Source organism: Aphelocoma coerulescens, chromosome 7 (genome assembly GCF_041296385.1).
Source record: "Aphelocoma coerulescens isolate FSJ_1873_10779 chromosome 7, UR_Acoe_1.0, whole genome shotgun sequence".
Taxonomy (NCBI): Eukaryota; Metazoa; Chordata; class Aves; order Passeriformes; family Corvidae; genus Aphelocoma; species Aphelocoma coerulescens.
Genome location: NC_091021.1, coordinates 28,385,294 through 28,405,869, shown reverse-complemented (window position 1 = coordinate 28,405,869; position 20,576 = coordinate 28,385,294). Strand labels below are relative to the sequence as shown.

The window sequence follows — 20,576 nt, the reverse complement described above, 5'->3', positions numbered from 1 at the left end:
ACTGCTTATTGCCACTTCACTCACTGTTTTCTATTTGTCTTTGCTTTCTTCTCACCTCTTGATGTCAGGAGGCAAATATCAAAGTATTGATTAATCCAGTGTACATTGTTGCTGTTGTTTTCTAGAATTTTGGGTTTAGAAACTGAAGGGGTTTTTTCCCCATGTGATTTATTCTCAAGCATTAGTTAGAGAGGGCATGTAATTCCAGAGCATTCTGCCATGGATGCAGTCAGACAGGAATTTCCTTTAGAAAACAATCATTCCTTCCATTTTCTATAGAGTTCTTGGGGGTGTTTATTCAAAAATTTAGGTGTCTTCGAGAAGCATGTCCTGCTTCCTTGATGGATTTAGTTATTCAGGAGTGATGTTTGAAAGTTACTCTTCAGTGATAGGTAAAGGTGGAAGCTGCTATGAAAGCCCTTTAAAATATTTGCAGGGGAGAAGTTGTACTTTTTTGTGGTGAGTGACCTCTGAGCAGTTACAGTATCTGCAGATTTTTGCCATTTGTAGAAAAGGCAGTGGCAAATACTGCAAATTAGGGGCAGTAGCTTCTGATGCTCTGCTGGGCTGCATCCTCCTTGAAAATGTCTTGTGCAGCACAGTTTGGGCATGGTCCTGATTTAAAGGGAGAATGTAGCTCTGGTTGTCCTTCTTTCAGAGAAAAGGCTTTGAAAGATGTGCTAACAGACTGTGGTAAGTAGGGTAGGCTGCAGTATTGCATTTTTTGGTATAGGTGCTTCAGTGTCATGTTTCCATTTCAAATGCTTGTTGTTTGCTATTCAGCATTGGTGTGAAATGTCACTTTTCTCTCTACAAACTTGGAACATAAGCACAGCCAGGTCATTCTGATAGCAGTGTAAAGGATGAAGATTCCCAGTTTCTTTGTGTATCTCTCCTCCAAAAGTAGGCTTGGCTTTACATTTTCATGGGGCCTACCATCAAAGGTTTGTAGTCAGGTTGTGTATTCCCGTTGCCTCCTGGGGTGCTCCATGTCCAGGCCCTGCTTACCTTGTGCCTGCCTGTGTCTTGTGCAGGCAGTCTGAGTGCAGTCAGTGGAAGGGTTATCTCCAGTTTTTAATGCCAGCTTTGGTTTTGAAGAATATGCTTTCCTTTTATTTTTTTTCTTGATGCATGGATTGGAGTGAAAACCAGAGGCATACATGTCTTTGGAGCTGGGATACGTGTGGAAACGATGTTTGGGTCCTGTAGGAATATGAAAATGCTGCTAAGCATAGCTGCTCTCCCATATTATTAATGGTTTGTGGACAATAGCCTCAACATTAATCAGCAAGGTTTCATTGATACAGATTTACTGTATTATGTATGTATTCCAGATGACTGATCTTTTTGGGGTGTGTGTGTATGTATTTATGTGTACATGTATTTGGGTTCTCTAGATAGATTTTGAATGTTTTGGTTGAACTGGACTCTGCAAGCAGCTGCTTTGCCTATCCAGATGATAACATCTACTTAAGTATCCCCTGAAGTCGTCTGCAGGACCTTCAGGATGGTAGCATGCTTTCAGGGTCTTGGACAGAGTCTTTTCTCCTGCCTTCATTACTCCCTCCAGTTCTGCTGCATGGTCACTATAACATATCCACTACATCTGTGAGTTACTTCTGCATTTGTATCTGCTTTTTTTTTTTTTCCCCTTAACAGTTTTAGTTTTTGGTGAGAGGAGTTACGGGAGAAAGATGTTCCTTGTGAAAAAGAAAAGCAAGGAAGGGCACTTGGGAAGACTGAAAATAATAGGAAAAAAACCCCCAGACTTAAGACTGAAAGAGAGGAATGTTTCCTAGGCAAAGCACAGATAATGGCTTGAGTTTGTGCTGGACAGAGAAAATCTTCTGAGATTTGATAAATTACATTGTAGTACAGAAAGGAAAACACTTAAGTTGTAAAGTCCTTTGGTGTTAGTATACTATTCTGAATGGTAGATCAACTTCTGTAAACTTAAATGTTACATTCAGGTTGGGAACTTTCACCTAGAATTTTGTAGGAGTACTTGAAGGAATAGCGAATGAATGCATTTGGGATGGGTTTCTGCAATTATTAGTAACCCAGAAGCCTGTGTGTAGTTTCAATTATTAAAAACAAATAAACAAAAATCACCTAAAATTAAAAAAAAAATTTAGTCCTTCAAAGCTCTTTAGAGGAAATACATCAGAATAAAAGGCTAACAATTCTATCTGGCTGTGTAAGTTTACATGCTTGCTATTTCACTGATAATAGAAAATACCATTAAAAACAAAATTTGACACTTTCAGTATTAAGTTGAGCAAGCAAAGGCATGGAAACAGAATTAAAATAAGCCACCCACTTTATGCAATAAGGACAAGCCTGTATTGTTTGGTGGCCCATGTTCAGGTAGGTGAGACCTGAGCTGTGAGACTTCTGATCAGCAGTCTGGGAGTCTGGGGTATTTACAGGATTATAGTGGCATGTAATAGCTGTGGGATTTGATTGATGGTTAATGAGTGAAATTCTTGACACTGCTCTTCAGAGGAGTTTTTTAACTGGCTTTGCTGCTGTTTGCACTGGAGGAATTCTTGACTTGTTTCTCACTTCTGATCTTAAAGTATCTTTCACCTGCATATATACAAATACAGCTATCCAAGACAAAGTGCTGAAATGTAATAGAAACAAAGTGGTGTTGTGAATACTCCATCAGCTCAAGCATTTATTCTCATTTAGAAGGTGATTTTTAAAATCCATGTACCATAATGGGAAAAGGACAAAAGCAGAGGTTAGACAAATTGAGAAAGGGATGGATGTCTTGACCCAAAGGCACAGGGTCAAGCAGTAACTCAAAGGGGCTGTGAAAGTTTAAGGAGAGATCTGGATCAACTTGGAGGCTGGTTTTACCCAGTCGTTCCAGCTTTGTCTGCTGAGACCTGGGCCAAGTCCCCATGATGCATTTACACTCTAGACTGACTTTCACTTGCTGCATATTTGAGTTCAGTTTGAATCTGTTGAAACAGGATCAAATCCTAAGCCCTGCAAAGGTTTTCTGGTTATGTAGGGCCTGATTGCAGGCTTTTATAGAGGCACCAGGAGACAAACTTTACAAGCTACCTTCAGGTGTCTGATAAAAAAATAAACTCCAATTTTCCTTTCTTCCAGGGAAATCCTGTTGCTTAGAAATACCTGCTTAGAGTTTGAATACACATGCGGCCAGGGATTGTTTGCGTAGAACATTATAAATAGAGTTGTTTATAGAGGCTATATCCATTTGTAAAATCTGCTGGTTAGTACAAGCAGGGGCTGGATTTTTTGTTAATCATATTATGTTAGGAATAAAAATGGAAATGAATACTAAAGGCCAAAACAATGACTTGTGAGGCTCAACGGAGTATTCTTGTTTAATTTTGTTTCTATTAATTTTTTTCTCTCTCCAAGGCAGCATGACAGCACTAAGCCACTCAGATTATAGTTTCTTTTTTTTTCCCTCCCTCTCCTTTCTCTGTTTTTTCTCTCTTTTGTTTCTCCTCTGGTCACGGCAGTCGGCTCTGGGGTTGGAGTGCAGACGGGCTGTCGAAGCACCCCCCTCCCCTTTCTCAGCCTAACTCCATCCCCACTGCTCCTTCCCACAAGACTTTCAGACGCTCTTACTCTCCCAGGTAACAAGCTACCTGTTAAACCAACTTGTCTGAGGTGTCACAGTATTATTTCCCTTTCACACTGTGGGATTTGTTCAGATGTGGGATTTGCAGAGGCTTTGGTTGGAAAAGGAGAAGAGATGATGATAGCTTTCAGAGAGCAGGAGTGTTGGGCAGCAACTTGCTCACTGCTTGGGGAAGATGCAGCATGCAAGGGGGGATAAAAAAAAGTGGATTTTTCCAGACTCTTGCACCCATTCAAGAAGATGGCAGGGAAGGCTTCACAGTTGGTTTCCAATGCAGAACACAGTTGCTGAGCACTTTTGGCAGGTGCTGGTTGCATTATGATACCAGGGGCAGGATCTTTCAATTTGGCTGCACTGTGCATGTGGCACTTGAGTACCTCCAGATGGACACATACAGCTCAGGAGTGACTTCAAATAGAGCTTTGCTTGTATAATGGGATTGTGGAACATCTTGGAAATGTGTAGTATTGAAATTAAAATTGTCCTTACCACAAGATTTTATCAATCACAGTTTCAACTGTTGTTCTGTGCCCTCACATTTTGTTCCAGTCTGCATACAGATCTTGGATCAATATACTGGAATAAAGCTGTATGCTGGTTTTAATAAAAAAACCCCAACCTGAATACAAATTTAATTTGTCAGATCTCTGTTAAATTCCTTAGATTTTTTTAAGTTTAAACCCTGAGAACAGACTATCTGTAAATGTGGTTTCTCATGACTTAGACTTAGTCCTTCCTACCTGAGGAAGGACTATATATAGCCTTTCCTTAAAGCAAAATGTTCCTAATGAAAAACTATTGAAAGAAAAGCAAAGAAATTTTTCTCTGAGGGCTCAAAATTTGAGAAGCTGTGACATCTGAGAGAGAAAATAGAATACAATAGTAGTTACCTCTGTGAATACCTGCAGAATTAAAAACTTTGATGTTCTGACTCTGCCAGGACACTGTGGAGATATCTATGGAGGAGATCCATGTTGATTTTTGGAATAAAACTAGTTGAGTGTGTTTTTTCTGTCTTTTTTTTTTTTTTTTTTTCTGAAACCAGATAATAAGGTTTGGAATAATGTAATGTATATTCCAGCCCAGAGCCTGAAAGTGCAAGGATGTGAGTTACTGTGTACTGCTTGAAGACACTAAACTGTGGATCAGTTACACATAGTTTGGATTGGAAACTGAGTAACAATTTATGGAAGTAAAATGTATTTTATGCCAGACTGGAAAACTGCCAAATTGTATCTTGGTAAACTTACAGACAGCTGCATTGGTTTTGTGCAGCAGATGGAAAATAATGTTGTGACATCCCTAAACACTGCTCATCTCTACTCACTTCTTATTCATCCTGTGCCTTTCCTCTAGTTTTCTGCATGGGTCATAATTATTTTTTTTCCCTTTTGTGCCTTTTTTTTTTCCCCTGAAAGGTGAGTGTAGTTCCATTTTACTTTTATTCCTCCCCATTGTGTTGTCTGTGAAGTATTCCAGTGCACAAACTGTCAGTAGAGACGTGTGTTCACATTGTAGAATTTTCATTCATGTAGAGCACAGCCATAATGTGACCTCCTACACAGGCTTACTCCTGACATATGAAATCACTGGATTCTTTAGATTTTTATTAAAATGTGGGTTTGTGCTTTGACAAATGCATCAGATTGGTGGCACTGAGAAATTGCTTTAGTCCTTTAGCACTGAAGAGTCTGTATTCTGATTGTTCTTTGGTAACAGTGTAGAGCAAAATTCATCCCTGAGGAAAGAAGTGATGATTTCAGCAGAAGGTTTATTGTCAGTATTATATTTGTGATTATTTCTTGGTTTTTTTGCCATGGATTTAATTGTGTGACCTTTGGTAAGTCATGTCATCTCTTGGTCTGAGTACACAGGTACAGTCACATGTATACACCTTTTCAAATGGTGATTCCATTGCCCACTTCAATGTTGTGTGAAAAACCCTTTAAGATCTATGAATTAAATGTGCTTGAGCTCCAAACGTAGATTTTTGAGGTCGTATGAAACAAAGATTTTTCTATTCCTGGGTGGTACTTCTGAAGAACCTAAAAACTGCCTTCCCATCTGTCTGGAAAGCCATCACAGTGCAGTAGTGTTGTTCAGCTGTCTCAAAAGCCCTGAATACTTCGACATCTGTAGGTTTATGAACAGCTTTTGTTTCCTGATCTTGGTCCGTTCTTTAAGTGGTTTCTTGCTCTCCCTGACCTTCCAGACACTGTTTGGGGAGTTGTTCTTTGCTTTCTTTGCCAAAATACATGGTGCTGATGCTTGTGTGAGTGTAGTGCGAGCGTGTTGCTTGGGAGCCAGGGATTATGGCTATTTTCAGTGTTTTAATCCCAAAGGAATTGGGCAGCGCCAATCTTATCCTCTGTCTGAAGTTCCCAAGTTTCTTCCAGAAAAAAGCTGTGGTTCTAGATATTTAATAGATATTTAATATCCTACTTTTAGTTCCATTGAAAATAACAGCTGTGCACCCAGAATTCAGAAGGGATTTTCTTGTTTGTTTGTTTGGGTTTTTCCCCCACCCACCTCATAGGGAATCTTTCTTTTGTGGAAAAGGAACACAACTCTGTCCAGCCATCTGCCTCCAAGCCCAGCCTGTCATCCTTCCCAAAGTGTTATGAAATAGTAATTCACCACTGTAGGGAGCCACTTCTTGCCATTTATTGACAAACAACTTGATGTAAATGTCTGATTCAGTCTATTTGCTTCTGGCTCTGCTGAGATCCGAGACTCCGCCAGAAATTGTTCTCTGGTGCTGGATCTATTAATTTAGTGATTGTCTCATGCAAACTCAACTTCTCCTAGATAGAGCAAAGCCCTGCCAATAATGCCTCTTTATTTTCTCCAAGCTTGTAGGAACTTCTCTTCAGCCAGATCTTTTAATATCATCTGCCCTTGCATACAAGGCATTTTATCATGGGACTTAATTTTGGATAACTCCTCAAGGAATCCCCAAACTTTTGAGGATTTATGTTGCTGAGAAATTTCTGAGGAACAAATAGATTGCAGGAAAGTGTCAGATTTGAGTGAGAGAATTCCCAAACTTAGGGCCAATACTGAAATGCTTTTTTTATCAAGGCACTGTGCCAGTGAGTTAGGTTTTACTACTTTATAAATTAAAATGGGCCATGTTAGACTAAGGTTTATGTCAAGATACATTTTCCTTTCCATTTAAATCTGTCATAGTTTAATGTATTATTAAACTTAAATTTCACTGATTTCATTTCCATCAGCTGTCACAACCCTTTGAGTTCTCATAGTGATTGATATTATTTTCCTTTTGAAATACACTGCCACGCTGTGGATAGGGTTTTTTTGTTTACAGAAGGTAGCGCACTTACTGAATGTAAGAAACAGTGGACCTGTTTTCCCTTCACTTACAGCAATGTTTCTCCTTGTTTTAGCCCTGTTTGAGGGGAAACTCAGACCCGAAGTCTGCTTTGATTCCATCCATGTTGTGTTACCAGTCACTGTTAGAAAGGGTACTCCGAACCATCTGTCTCCAGCTTGTTTTTGTTAACAGTCAGAAGCGGATTCCAATTTCATTTGTAACATTTCATATACGTTTGGTCTTTAGTATGCTGGATTATGACACGGAGAACCTAAACTCTGATGAAATCTACAGCTCTCTTCGTGGAGTCACAGAAGCGATTGAGAAATTTAGCTTTCGTAGTCAAGAGGACCTGAATGAGCCAATCAAACGTGATGGAAAGAAAGACTGTGACATTGTAAGTATTCCATTGATTAATGTTCCCACATAGACGAAATTTTAAAACGTTTTGATCAATTTAAAACATTGTGATCAAACCTGTCTGTGGATTGTTAGTGTACAAAATCTAGTTTTTCCTGCTGTATTCTTACAGGCGTCTTCTGCGTATTGGTTGTTAGCTTCTTACACCTTAATTATGGGGTTTCACTGACTGTTTCCCTTGGCTCCCTTTGAACTCTGGCCTCCTGTGGAATGTACTCACTGGGCTTCTGTGGGATTCCCATGTAGGATGGAAACAGTCTAGTGTTCCTCCGGTTCGGCATGGCTCAGTAGTGGCTTTTGCATGGAGTGTGTGTAGTCAGGTCTGTAATGGGAAATGTTAGTTCTTAAAATGCATGAATGGTTTCCTTCACAGGCTTAGGACCTGTGATCACTGCAAAGTGCACAGCTCATATGGTATCTTATGCTGCAAGAGTGGTTACAGAAACTGTGATCATGAGATTTTTTGGAGCAGGTATAGTCGTGTGAAAGAAAGAGGTAGTAATCAAAGTTTTACTTAAGTGGTATCTATAAATAATACATGTAAATAATTCTGTGCCTCTTCCTATTGGTGGGTGCACTCCAGAAATGCTACAGTTTGCATAGAATTTTGAACATACCTTTTTTCCTCCGCTTGATCCCCCAGGTATCTCGAGATGGTGGCCTTGCTCTCCCTACTGGTGATGTCCGTGGAAGCAGTGACATTGTGGAAGGTGGAAGGATGGCCCTGGATAACAAAACCTCCCTCCTGAACACCCAGCCTCCCCGCGCCTTTTCAGGGCCCCGTGCTCGGGAATACAACCCCTATCCTTACGCTGACACAATCAACACTTACGACAAGACTGCACTGAAGGAAGCAGTGTTCGATGACGACATGGATCAGCTTCGGGATGGTTTGTATCAGCTCACCTCGCAGCACTGCAGGCAGCTTGCTGCCTTTCTGGTGTATTTGTGTACGGGTGGTGCTCTCAGATACGTGCCTGCCTGTGCATGTGTTGTGTATTACTTTGCATCTGAGCCAAGGCTTGGTATGAAATACCCTTTGTTCTCGTGTCCCAGCAGAACCTCATCTGTGGCTATTGAGAAAAAATATTATACTGTGGTTTTGATTCTTGTTTGCCTGGGGTTTCCTGCAAACTAGTCCCTTAAGCACCACATGCATCTGTAGGGACACTGCTTTGGGACCTTCCCTTCTTCATGGCTGAAACGCCTCACTCAACAGCTTGTTGTTATTGAGTGTTTGACTTCATTTAAGTGCTGCTACACATCAGCTTTATTCTTTTGCAGTACACTGATGAGTCACTGTACTTTAATCTAAAGGTCATACATGTGACCACTGGTTTTGGGTGTGTGTGTCTGGGAAAAACCATGGCAGTTCTCATCTTGTAGAAGTAATTGTTGGAACTGGAAGAAGTCCAATTGTCATCTCTTCCTGGTTCGTTAGAAGCCATGTGCAGATGCATGAACCATGCTGTGAACTCAGGTTAAATTATGGGCTGGTCCAATTCTGTTGCTTGCTTGACTGAGGCCACCTGGAATTTGATGCATTTTTGGGGGGCCGGCCCCTTGTTACATGCACCTTATTTTGTAGAGGGTTAGCAATCTTGGCACCTTTGATCTTTTCCCCATTTCTCCAAATGATTTGCTGCCATTTGTCCTAGAAGTACCCATTGACCATTCGGATTTGGTGGCTGATCTTCTGAAAGAGCTCTCCAACCACAACGAGCGGGTGGAGGAGCGGAAAGGAGCTCTCCTGGAATTGCTAAAGATCACAAGGGAAGATAATCTTGGAGTTTGGGAGGAGCATTTCAAAACCATTCTGCTCTTGCTGCTGGAAACGCTTGGAGACAAAGATGTGAGATGTAGATTTTGTCTTAACTCTCCTGTACATTGCTTCATCTTGGGTAATAGTTCCTACACACCAGTTTAAATGAAACCTGCCACTCATCAGTGATACTGCACTGCTCATTTTTTCTTTTGAAGGTTGCAACTCTAGTTTTCACTCGGTTCAGTGATGAGTTTTAAGTTACTCCAAAGTGTTCAAGGTTTTCCCCTTCCCTCCAGAGTGTTACTAATAAATAGCTAGGAAATTAAACTAGAAGCAGAAAAGAAGTTCTAGTCTTCTAAAAAACTATCAAGACTTCAGTAGTTGTTCTCTTCTTAGTTAGGATAAAGTTACAAGCTCTTACCTATATTATACCCATTCCCAACAAGGAGAATAAAGGCATTCTAGAATAAATTAATTTTCTTTTTCTCTGTGTGGTTTTAAGACCCCAGGGTATTAGATCTTATGGGATGGGTCTCTGTCTCTTACAAAATGTCATCAAGAACAAGCTGCTTTTATAGGAAATCTTGTTTTGAAATGTTAAAGAAAGCTGTGTTATTATCACAGCTTTATGTTTGGTAGTTGATCAAAGTGGTAATTTACAGGCTAGGCTTTTTTCCATTTGGGGATATTTGTTCAGCTTGCAGCACAATGATACTTGGTAAAGGCTCAACACCCCGCTGCACCTTCACATCAGAGCCATGCTCCATCTGAACAGTACAATATTGAGGCTTCAAAGCACTCACAGTTCTTTTTTTTTGTTTCATCTGATTCAAAAATCTATTGTATTTCTTACACTCCTTGTAAAATATATGGCACACTCTCAGAAATGTTAATTCTGAAGCAGGGTAGGTGGCTGACATTTTCTCTGTCATTGTTCTTAGTTTAAGCATGAACTGCTCTAGTTCTACATGTTTAATCATAGCACCATCACACAAGTATCAGAAGATCTGGTGACTTTGTCTTAACTATGTGTGATTTGTGCTGCTGTATGAATTCTGCAGATGAATAGCAAAGCACATATTTTAAAGGCAGAGTATGAAGTAGAGTAAGTATTTCTCTGCTGAAATAATGAAATCTATTTGGAGTGGCCACAGGTCAAAAATTTAATGTAAATTATGCAATTGAAACAGGTGTTATAAACCCCTTCTGCTCATGATCTTTTGATATGAAGAATGAAGACACAGGTCAGTGTTGACTACAGTAACTTAAATCCTTGAAAGTAATTTCCATAGGAGTTACAAGAAGAGTCAGTTTTATTGCATCAGTATATGAGAAACAGCTTTGTGACATGGATGGAGCCCACTTTGATACCTTCCAAGCTGAGCAAAAGAGGAAGGGCAAAACATAAATGATCTGACCTTCTTTTAGATTCATGTAATGCAGATGTCCTCCTGTGAGTACAAATTTGTACTTCATTGCCAAAAGTACGGAATTCAACAAAGTAGTTATTCTGATTCTTGTATATGTGAGAACAGTCATTTTATGTGGCTTTTTGTGCACGAGCAAGCAAGGAGCCCAATTCTGAATTTGTTACATGGATTCCACTGCTCACTCCACTGGGGCTGGTGGTGTAGGGAGCCGTGAGAATTCTTGGTGAGCCACGACAATTCACTTCAAACTACAGTTTTGAGAAACAACTTTTATTAATGCCTATTTTTCTTGACACAGCATTCGATAAGAGCCCTGGCTCTGCGAGTCCTGAGGGAGATCCTACGGAACCAGCCGGCGAGGTTTAAGAATTACGCGGAGTTGACTATCATGAAAACACTGGAAGCACATAAGGATTCCCACAAGGAGGTGAGTGAGCGTTTCATCATTGCTACTGGGAAAGCAATATGGACCTGCTGAAGAAATGTAGCACCTGTGAGTCTTAACAGGCAAACATGTTGTGCCATCTTGGCAGCAGAACAAATCGGTATTAAGTCTCCTGAGTATGAAGAGACAGGATTTTTACATGCTGAAACAGTGAGGAAAAAAGTTGAGACTGTCAGAGCTGTTTATGTGGACTTAGAGCTGTCTGGAGTGGCACACCATTGTTTGTTAATTTCCCAGGATTTCCCTGCTCGTTCTGGGAGAGACTGAGACACTGTAGGAAAAAAGTGAATGTTTAATTATTTTTTAGAGCATGCTGGGGGCACTGTGCTGCTGTACAGGTAAGAATACAAAATGTACTGGAGAACACAAAGGCCATGTTCAAGCAGAATTGTGTGTGAAAACTGAATGGTGAAATTGGGCCGTGCTGGAGAACTAGGGACTGGTGAGTAACAGAAGAAAACGGACCAAGAGGCCATACTGCAGCAGCAGAGAAAGAAGCAAAGGGAAGGGTGAATTGCATTTTTCTTTTTATGAGAGAATTCATATACAAAACTGAAAGTATTCTGAAGTAAAGCAAGAATAAAGGGGCATGATAACATTTTAGGTAGATTAATTCAAATTACATTTAAAGTTAATCTTTGTAGCTTGATTTCCAAGTTGGGTCTTTTAAGCTACCTTGTGCATGTCACAAGTTAGAACTAAACCTTCTGGAAAGTGCTACCAGAATTTATCTATCAGTCTGTGATGGCTTTGTTACCAAAGTCCTTCATTTGAAACCTAGGCATTTATTCTTCTCTGCAACAGGGTTGTCCTAAATTCACAGTTTTAGGCGTCTCTCTCTGAAGAGATTTGGCCATGAAAAGGTGATTATAATAGACCAGACTGCTCCAGAGCATTGGGTGACTGACACAAGGTTATTTTAGCTGTGAGTAGCAGAAGCTGTACTGTTTGAAAATGAAAACAGCAAACCAAAAAACGCTCTCAGGGAAAGAAACTAACAGTCTGGATTTCTCTGAAATGCAAAAGTAGAAGATGATTAATGCTTTAGTGAATGAGGGCCGCCCTACTCTGCCTACCTTCCTCTTCTTGATTTAGAGCCATTGCACCCGTCATTTTCAGTTCAGAGTAGTAAGAAGCAGTTGTAAATTGATTTTCTGATAAAGCAGTTAGACAAAACATTATGTTCAGAAGGAGTGCCTTTTATTGGCAAGTTTTCCTGCTTGCATGCTTCTCAGCTCACGTTGACTCAGTGCCCTTTGTATTTTTTGTCTAAAAATCCTCCAAAACTAATGTTTCTAGCAAGACTTTTCCTGATTGTCCCTGACATTGTTTTTAATGCCCGTCAGAATTCACTGTACTTGTGGGACTGCTAAGAACAATGTTGAAAACACCATGCTCTGTGTTCTTGTGGTGTGGAAAGGTTCTTCAGGCTTTGCATGAGGTGCCTCCCAAGGAAAAGCAGAGAAAGATAAACCAGGAATGAGAGGTGGGGGTTCTGGCACTTCTTTACAGAATAATTGGGCTGTATTGCTCTCAGCAAGTAGCTGCTGTGCTGCACATTTGATTTGCCACAGTTCTATACAGCATCTTCATAATGAGACATCAGTAGCTGCAGTGGGATCTTTGGGTGACAGCTGTCACAGCAGGACACTGCAGGTATGTTCCTGTTTTGCCATCTGTGTTGTGTGTGCACAGCTGTATTAAGTGGGGGTACTGGTTCTGGATTTTTCATTCTGTGTATGAGTATTTTCTGATACCTGTGTAAATGAGGCTTTCAGAACCATGATGCAGCCCAGGAAAGGCATCATCTGTCTATCAGTAGTTTGAGAATATCAGCATTCCTGAAGTTAAGAAAGGTACCTGCACCTGAGTATCCACATGAGCTAGGCTAAATGTATACCTGGGAATATGCTCAAAGTATTTTTACCTGTAGTTGGCACTTGCTGATTCAGTTAAGTCTGTGAAAAATTAACTGAGAATTCATTTGGGCAAGGCCTGGTTGGTCAAACTCATAGCCTAGAGCCAGAAGGTCACAAATTCCCTTCCCGTGGTGGCCCTCCAGCTCACTCCCACTGCTGACTTCACAGCACTGCTCTATCCAGGAGGGGAGGAGGAGCTGCCCTTTGACTGGATCCCACTGAGCAGGAGATTAAGTGAGGATTCACCAGTTTGTGCATGAAGGGCACTTTCAAAGGATAGCTGAAGAGGGAAAGGAAGTTCTGAGCACTCTGTTCTACAGTTTTCTTTACACTGTATCAGAGCAATATTAGAGGGAGTGGTGCACTGTCCCTAAACTGCATAAAATCAAATCTTCCTCTACACTCTAAGAACTATTTCAAGAATAGGTGGTATATAATTTAGTTGGGAAAGGGTTAATCTTTGTGTCAGTGATGTCCTGATAAGATGTCACTCCAGTTTGTTATGTTTCTGGGCTGCTTCTGCCTTGTAGCAGAAGAGAGCAGTGATCCTTGGTTATGGTTTGATAATTTGGTGTCCAACAGGCTGTGTAAGTTAGGAGAAAATGTCTGGTTTGAGCAAGCTGGATCTGTTTCAGTCTTTCTTACCTGAGCTTCCCCTTCAGCACAGGGACTGCTAATTGCTCCAAGCTATTGCTCACATTTTCAATTATATGTGACTCACCGAGACTCAATCTTAAAGTGACCAAGCAAAGGAAATTTGAAGAGGAGGACAGTGCAGAACTGTTAAGGTTGGGTACAGTCTCCAAGAAGTCATAGTAAGAGGCAGTTCTTTGGAAATCAGGAAGGTTTGTTTGTCTACCCAAATTCCAATATTGCTGTTGTTCAGCATGGCCAGGAGACATCAAATGATGAAACATGTTCACCAACCAGCAGATGTCACCCCCTCCCCCAACTGAGTACTGATAGCTAGTTAAAGTTGATTTGTTTTTAAACAAGAAAAGGTCTGTGATTTTATTCCAGATTACATAGTTGGAAGTATGAAACCAGTGTTAGCACAGTTGGGAAGCCTGGATAATTGGCTGCTTTTCCAAGTCCAAGCAGGTGTCTTGAGACAGTTGGATCTTTGCCATGGCTAAAAATCTTCTGCCTTCTTCTGCTGGAGGCAAGATCTGGGATCAGCAGAGCAGCACAACTGAGAGCACCACATTTCCCCCCAGGGAAACAGGAGAGGAAAAGTTGGTACATGGAGCTGGAGACTGAGTCACACCTTGTTGTGAGTGCAAATGCAGGAGATTGGCAAAGCACAGACCTCAGTGGCAGGTCGAAATTAACATAACCCCAGGCTACAGACTAGAAGACTCTGGGTTGGATTCATGTTTAGTTTGCATTTTCTAGCTTTGTTCTGTTTTTATACTGTTTGTAGTACAACAGTCTGTTCAATGCTGTTGGTGTAATGGGGTGATGTGAAGAGTCAAGCCTTCTTCAGTCATAACTGGAAACATTTAGGGGGGTTGACATGTAAATGCCTTTCACTTACTTTTGGAGCATTAGAACGTAATTGAAGTTGGGGATGATATTAAATCTTGTTGATTTTTATCAGTCTTTGTTTGGAGTTATTTGGAAGAGAACCATCTTTCTGTTGCCAATTAGTTAATATTAACTCATTTGTTCCAGTGTACTTACTCACCCATAACTAAGGAGAGATGCTGCTTGCTGACCCAACACCACTGATAAGATGTTGCTTCAGATTCATGCCAGCAAAATGAGGATAATTTCTTATTATTGAGCATTTTAAACCAGAAAATATCTTGGAAATCAGCTGCAGAGTGAAAAATCATAGGACAGCTGATTCCCTGCTTCTGTTTCTGGCAGAAAAGCTATAGACTCAACTGATGTGTGTTTTCTGTGTGTAAGGAAAGGATCCTGTGCCATATCTTAGATATCTAAGTTCTGTATTTCATGATCTAGAAGGTCCATAAGCATAATTGGGATGCTTATTGTACATTATTGTGCACTCTTTTTCATAAGCCTCTAAAAGAGGGAGAAGAACAACAAGAAATCAGTTATCCATTAGCTGTAGATAATTTTTATTATCTTGCTGAGGTGCTTTTAGATTGGCCTCTGACATTTACATATTGTAACTGTCCTCTGAGATAGCATGATCTGTGTAGGTTTCTACAAAAAGAAAAGCACTAAATAATAATAGTCTTGAAGATTGATTGTTAACCTAGTCCATGCTGGAAGCTACCAAGTGCTCCAACTGGGCAGCCATTGATGTTCCATAATACGCATTTATGTGCTTCTTCTATTTCCCAACACATTTCAAATATTTAGTGCCCAGGAGAAGCACTCTAATCTACTTAATCTCTGAATCCCTTATAAAAATCACACTGCTTTTTCATCTTCTGAGCACTCCCCATTGCTGAATCCACTTCCTGCTTTGAAACCAAGTCCATAATTGTTTGTTCCTGTCTGGATCAGACTGTAAAGCCTTCAGGGATAGCAGTTTGCCTGACTAGGTACTCGTAAACCTCCATCCCCTCCAACTTAGATTATACAGGCTTTAAGTAACCACCTCTAGATGGCAAAAATTGGCTCAAAAGCACAGCCACATGCCTTGTAAGCCTGAAAGCAAAACCTTGTTCTTCTGCCTCATAACCTTCTCTGGTGCTCTGCGTGTTTCACAATGGTGTACAAAGCCTCTGAGCTTTCAGTGGAGCTTTGCCTGCACTGCCTCATCCTCTACAACCTTCTAGAGAGATGGTGTTAACTAGCAATCGTGGCAAAGTGCTCCAGCTTAAGCTCCTGTGGGAAGCTCTCACCCAGGTGTGCAAGTGCTGCTTTGCTGAGATCCCTGCATGTTACACTGATGCCCTGTGTAGCCTATGAACCTGGCATGTTCTGCCTTAGGTGAGTCAGGACATATTTTTCTTTCCTTATTTGCCAGTACTTTGTGTCTCTTTAAAGCAGAAATGAAACTATCAAAACTCGTAAGCTGGTTGCTGCAGCCATCAGGCAGCAAGCAACATCTTAATGCATGGAGTGTAATAGCTGAGCAGAAGAAATTGAGTGGAAGAGATGGAGTCTGAGTTCTGGCTGTCTTTAAGTGAACAGGATCCTGTGGCTGCAGTGCACTGTGAACCAGGTAAACCAGTGGGAATTGTCATCCAAAGTTTGTCCAGAAAATTTTGTAGAACTTTTATGATTCCAATGTGCTTTTCTATTAAAAGACAAGGATCTGTGACCAGTCACTGTCTTGATCACACAGTTCCTAATACTGCACGTCAGCATATCCCCTCCCACTGAAATCAGGAAGCAATTCCCATGCATATTCCTGGGACTGCCTAACCTGTTACTTTGAAGTTTATTCCTTGGTAGCCATTAAGGGAGACATTGCTAGAGATGATCAGCTTTCTGTGTGCTACACCTTGCTGGCTTTGTGCATGTGAATATGGCTCCTTCCCTGAAGCAAACTGGGTGGAAGTATAAAAACTTGCCTTTTGTGAGACTCACTAGAAAGATCTTAATGCATCACAAATGTCTTTCAAGGAACCCACCAGCACACACAGCTTATGTTATGCCAGCAGAAGTCAGGCTGAATCTAGTCTCCAGTGTGTAGAGCATAAGGTAAGCCTTTGGAAAGGAGAAAAACCTGCTGCTTTAAGGACAAGAGTTATCTCTTAAATCTGCATTCCTGGGCTACCTGCCCTGTGTTGAATGATGTCAAACTATCCAGTTCAAGCCATGGTTTGCTCTAAGCTTTTACTGGGAGGTAAAATCATGTTTGTGACATACCTTACACACAACTTAGTGTCTGTGCTTTTAAAGAACTGCAGGCTTTCTGTAGTCTTGCACATCTTGCTTCATAGCCACCCTTTTGAACCTGCTGCATCCAGCAGCCATCATTGTTTGATGGCTTTTCTAGTTTTCTTTGTATCTCTGAGATTCCTGAGAATAATTGTATTAGGTCAGACAAAAATCTTGCTTCACTTGATACCCTACCTGACTGACTAGCAAGAAGCAAGCATACAATGATGCTTTTCTGTGAATATTCTCCCTCCTTCCAGCTTTCCATGTGAATGGTTCTGCCTGCTTCCCTCTGTGTGCTGGCTTTTTTTTTCCCCTTTGTTTAACTTGTCTAACTTCTAATCCTCTTGTGACAGCAAGCTCTCCAGTCTGAGCATGTAGCAAACAGCACCCTTTCATTTTCTTGGGCTTAAAGGATAGATTACATAGACACTACTTATTGTGGTGTCACTGCTAGTACGAGCCATTCCTGTCACTTCCCGATGTGTATCTGCTGATCTTGCCTTCAAAGGTAGGAGGAAGACCTGTTTCTTGATCCTGTTCATTCATTTCTCCCACTCCTTTTAAGGTTGTTTCACTCTGCTGGTCAGGTTAAAGCCCTGATTAAAAAAGATACTTGATTTTTTGATATTGTAAGCTGTGTACAATTTGCAAGGTACTAGCGTTGTGCCTCATGGCAAAGTGTCTTTGCTAAACTCTATTACAATTGCATGTTCTTGTTGCCAAATGACCTGGCAGGTTGTATCTTTTGATAATGCTCTTCCCTCCATTTGGGAATGCTTCTGATTTCTCTGGCAGTGCCAGGTGAGAGGGACTGAGCCAGTTGGGTAAATACTGAGAGCCCCTCATGGGATGCAGAGTCTGTCTGGGTGGCTGAATGGTTTTTTTGCCAAAGCTAGGAGGAAGGACAGGGCTGGTACTTGCATTGCAGAATGGTGGCATTTGGCTTCCTGGGCCAGCAGGGATGAGTTTGTCTCTTTGGCTCACTGTCAGCTGGTATTGCCCTACCCCTTCCTACACCCTGTCACCTCCCGGTGCTTCCCCAGGGAGCCAGGAGCTGTTACCTGCAGAGGCTCTCATCCAAGCAAGCATGTAAGCACATGCTGGGATCCCGTTGATGTCAGTGAGACTGGAGCATGTTATTAATCACACACTCAGGGGGTTTGCTGAAGTGTGGCTGAGATGCAGGCCTTGTCCACCAGATGTGCTCGTGGGAGGCTTGGAAGTCTCCCCGGTGTTGCCACATTTACAAGCTCCAATCATGCTGGACATGTGTAATATACATCCTTCTGTGTTCAGGGGGAAGGCACTGCAGGGAGAAGGGATGTGAAATAGCCAGCCACTGCCTAAATGTAGCCACATCTGTGCTAGAACTAGGCAGCAGTGCTGAAAGCAGGACTGTCAGGGGCATAAATAATTCCTGTTCCTACAAAACTTCCCTTGCTTACCTTTTGATGAGCAAAATATGTGTGACCTTTGTTGCTGTTGAACCCTTGCTTATTTTTGTGAAAAATTATTACTGTGTTTTAATGCTCCTTGTGCTTGGAATTGGTTTATAGGCTTTTTGTCTTGTGCACTTGCTTCATATCTTCAACTTTATAGGCATAGTAAACTGTGTGCAAACAGGATATGGAGCTGAAACCCAGACAGAATATTCACTGAATTTTTCACCTACTGCTTTTTTTTTTTTTATGGTATTGTGTTTGAGATCAGAGTCTAGCCATAGGTTTATATTAAAATATTGTTGCTTTTTTATCAAGCAGGATAGCAAGAGGATCTAAGGTTTAATTTTTTTTTTTTCAATTTTCTTTTACTGTGTTGTGATATATGTGCAGGCTTTTCTTTCTGAGAGTGTCTGAAAACACTTCCCAACAGTGTTTGGCATTGCTGCAGAACAAAATCCCAAGTGGCCTGTGTCCAAATAGTAATATTTGGGGTTTTTTAGCTAGTGGCTTGCTAGTGAATAGTTAAATTGATGGTAAAGTATCAGGGCCCTCTGTAAGTTCGTGCTTTCCATCCTTTGTGGAAAGCAGATGTCAGAAACTGCAGTGCCAGGAAGTGGATTCCTTTAGAGACCTTCTGGGAGCTCCCGACTTAATCCACTCCAGCAATTCCACTCTGTGCTATCAAAGCCTGGCATTAGGCTTCCCTTAAGTACTCGGGTGTTCCTTCCTTTCCCAGCAAAATCACACAGTGCTGGCTCCTAAGTTAGTACTAACTTACGTGGAAAAATATTAACTTTCATGCTTCTCGTGTGAAATTGAAGAGAAATTAGCAAAAAAATAGCTAGAAGAGGAAAAACTTGCTCTAAGTGGGAAAGCAAGCATTCTGTTTTGCATGGCTACTCATTCACAGATTTTTCAGGAAAAAATTTTTTTTAATATTGACCACATTGTGGATTGCCATTCATTTTGGAATATGTTTTAATGTTATAATTAAATGCTGAGAAAGGCTTGAAATAAATGGAGCACTTGGACAGCTTTTCTTCTGTAAATAGGGCACTGGTACAGAAGCAGTCCAAAATCTCAGACTGCTTCATCATCCTGCCCGTATCTTGCCTGCATGCAATATTTGTGCTGTGTGAAGTGTCTGAGATCACATTCACTGTCGGATCTGCTGTAGAGAATGCCAAAAGCCAAGTGGATGAGTTCTGCTATTTCCTGGGTATACAAGTGTCTCGTGCCATTCCTGTTTCAGGGAGGTAGCTGTCAGCATGAGCAGAAGATTAATGTTAGCAGCATGGCTGTGATGCTAAGACTGTGGGTGAAGCAGGCTTTGTAGGTGAAGATGATCCCTTCTGGTCACTATTAACTGCTGTTATCTTAAAAGTCAGTTAAACCCTGAGTTTAATACCATCACAGTACGTGGGAGAGGAGAACAAGGCAAATTCAGCAGCCCTTGCTTCAGTCTTAAGTGACAGGAGACCTATGGTTTGATTAATTTGCTGTTTTGCAGATTGCCTGGGACAGATTTCCTAGTGCTGGTTTCAAAGTATTGACTTCAGACAACACCAGGCAGTTCAGTTTAGGAGGAGGTAGAGAACTGGTGCTGGACACCTGAGCCTCCCACACAACCAGGAAAGAGGGGGTGCTTTAATGCTCCTGGACTCAGTTAGGGACTGCCTGGGACTAGCTGGAAGATCCAAACGTGAGGATCTGAGAATGGTTCTTTCTCCTTAAAGCTGAGGTGCTGGATTTAAGTCTGCCTATGGGGGCATCTCTGTCTACTCAGGATTTACCCTTCCTTTAAAGTAAGGCCTGAGAAGAGGGGAGTGAGAGAAGATGGGAAAAAGTATCCTCCATCTTTTGTGTTTTAGCAAGAACATGAGGAGCAAAAAGTGTGTTATTTGTGGCCAGGAAGAGTGCAGCCAAGAGGAAGCTTGATTTTGTTGCCTGGCAATTAGCACAGACACTTGAAAAAAGAAAACCTGCCTTCCCATCCTGTTCTTTTTTATCCAATTACTGCAGAATGTAAAATTAATAAATTCTCTTGGGAGGAGAGACCAGATTTGGGTCTTTCTTCTTTGAACTAGCTGTCCTACCTGCTGGGGAAGAGTGAAAGTTGTGAATCTGCCTTCCCTCAGGGTAGGAGTTGAATTTAGCATCATCCTTGCTTTGTGTGATTGCTTTACAGTGTGGGCTTGCTGCAGAGGGTGGGTGCTACTGCTGTTTCCACTTGTTCTTCCTCCCATTTTATATGATGATCCCAGTGCTGCCTTGATGGGTTAGACATGTTGAGAGCACAGCTGCCTGGTCAGGGGCAGCCTAAAGCTGCAACAGGGCCATTTGTGGTAATGGTTAAGGAGATTCATTTTATAAGTCTAAGCTGGTG

The 20,576-nt window shown here is 41.3% G+C and overlaps 1 protein-coding gene across 6 annotated transcripts in view; it reads left to right on the top strand.

Annotated features, from left to right (window-relative positions):
• CLASP1 (cytoplasmic linker associated protein 1) overlaps window positions 1–20,576 on the top strand; it is a 173,070-nt gene that overhangs the window by 143,796 nt on the left and 8,698 nt on the right. For 4 of the 6 annotated variants that reach the window (XM_069021037.1, XM_069021034.1, XM_069021033.1 and 1 more), the window contains 4 exons: window positions 7,206–7,356; window positions 8,023–8,269; window positions 9,038–9,231; window positions 10,873–11,001. In XM_069021037.1, the coding sequence (XP_068877138.1) occupies window positions 7,206–7,356; window positions 8,023–8,269; window positions 9,038–9,231; window positions 10,873–11,001 (721 nt within the window). The remainder of the gene's footprint in view (window positions 1–7,205; window positions 7,357–8,022; window positions 8,270–9,037; window positions 9,232–10,872; window positions 11,002–20,576) is intronic. The other 2 variants (XM_069021036.1, XM_069021035.1) reach the window with 1 other exon arrangement.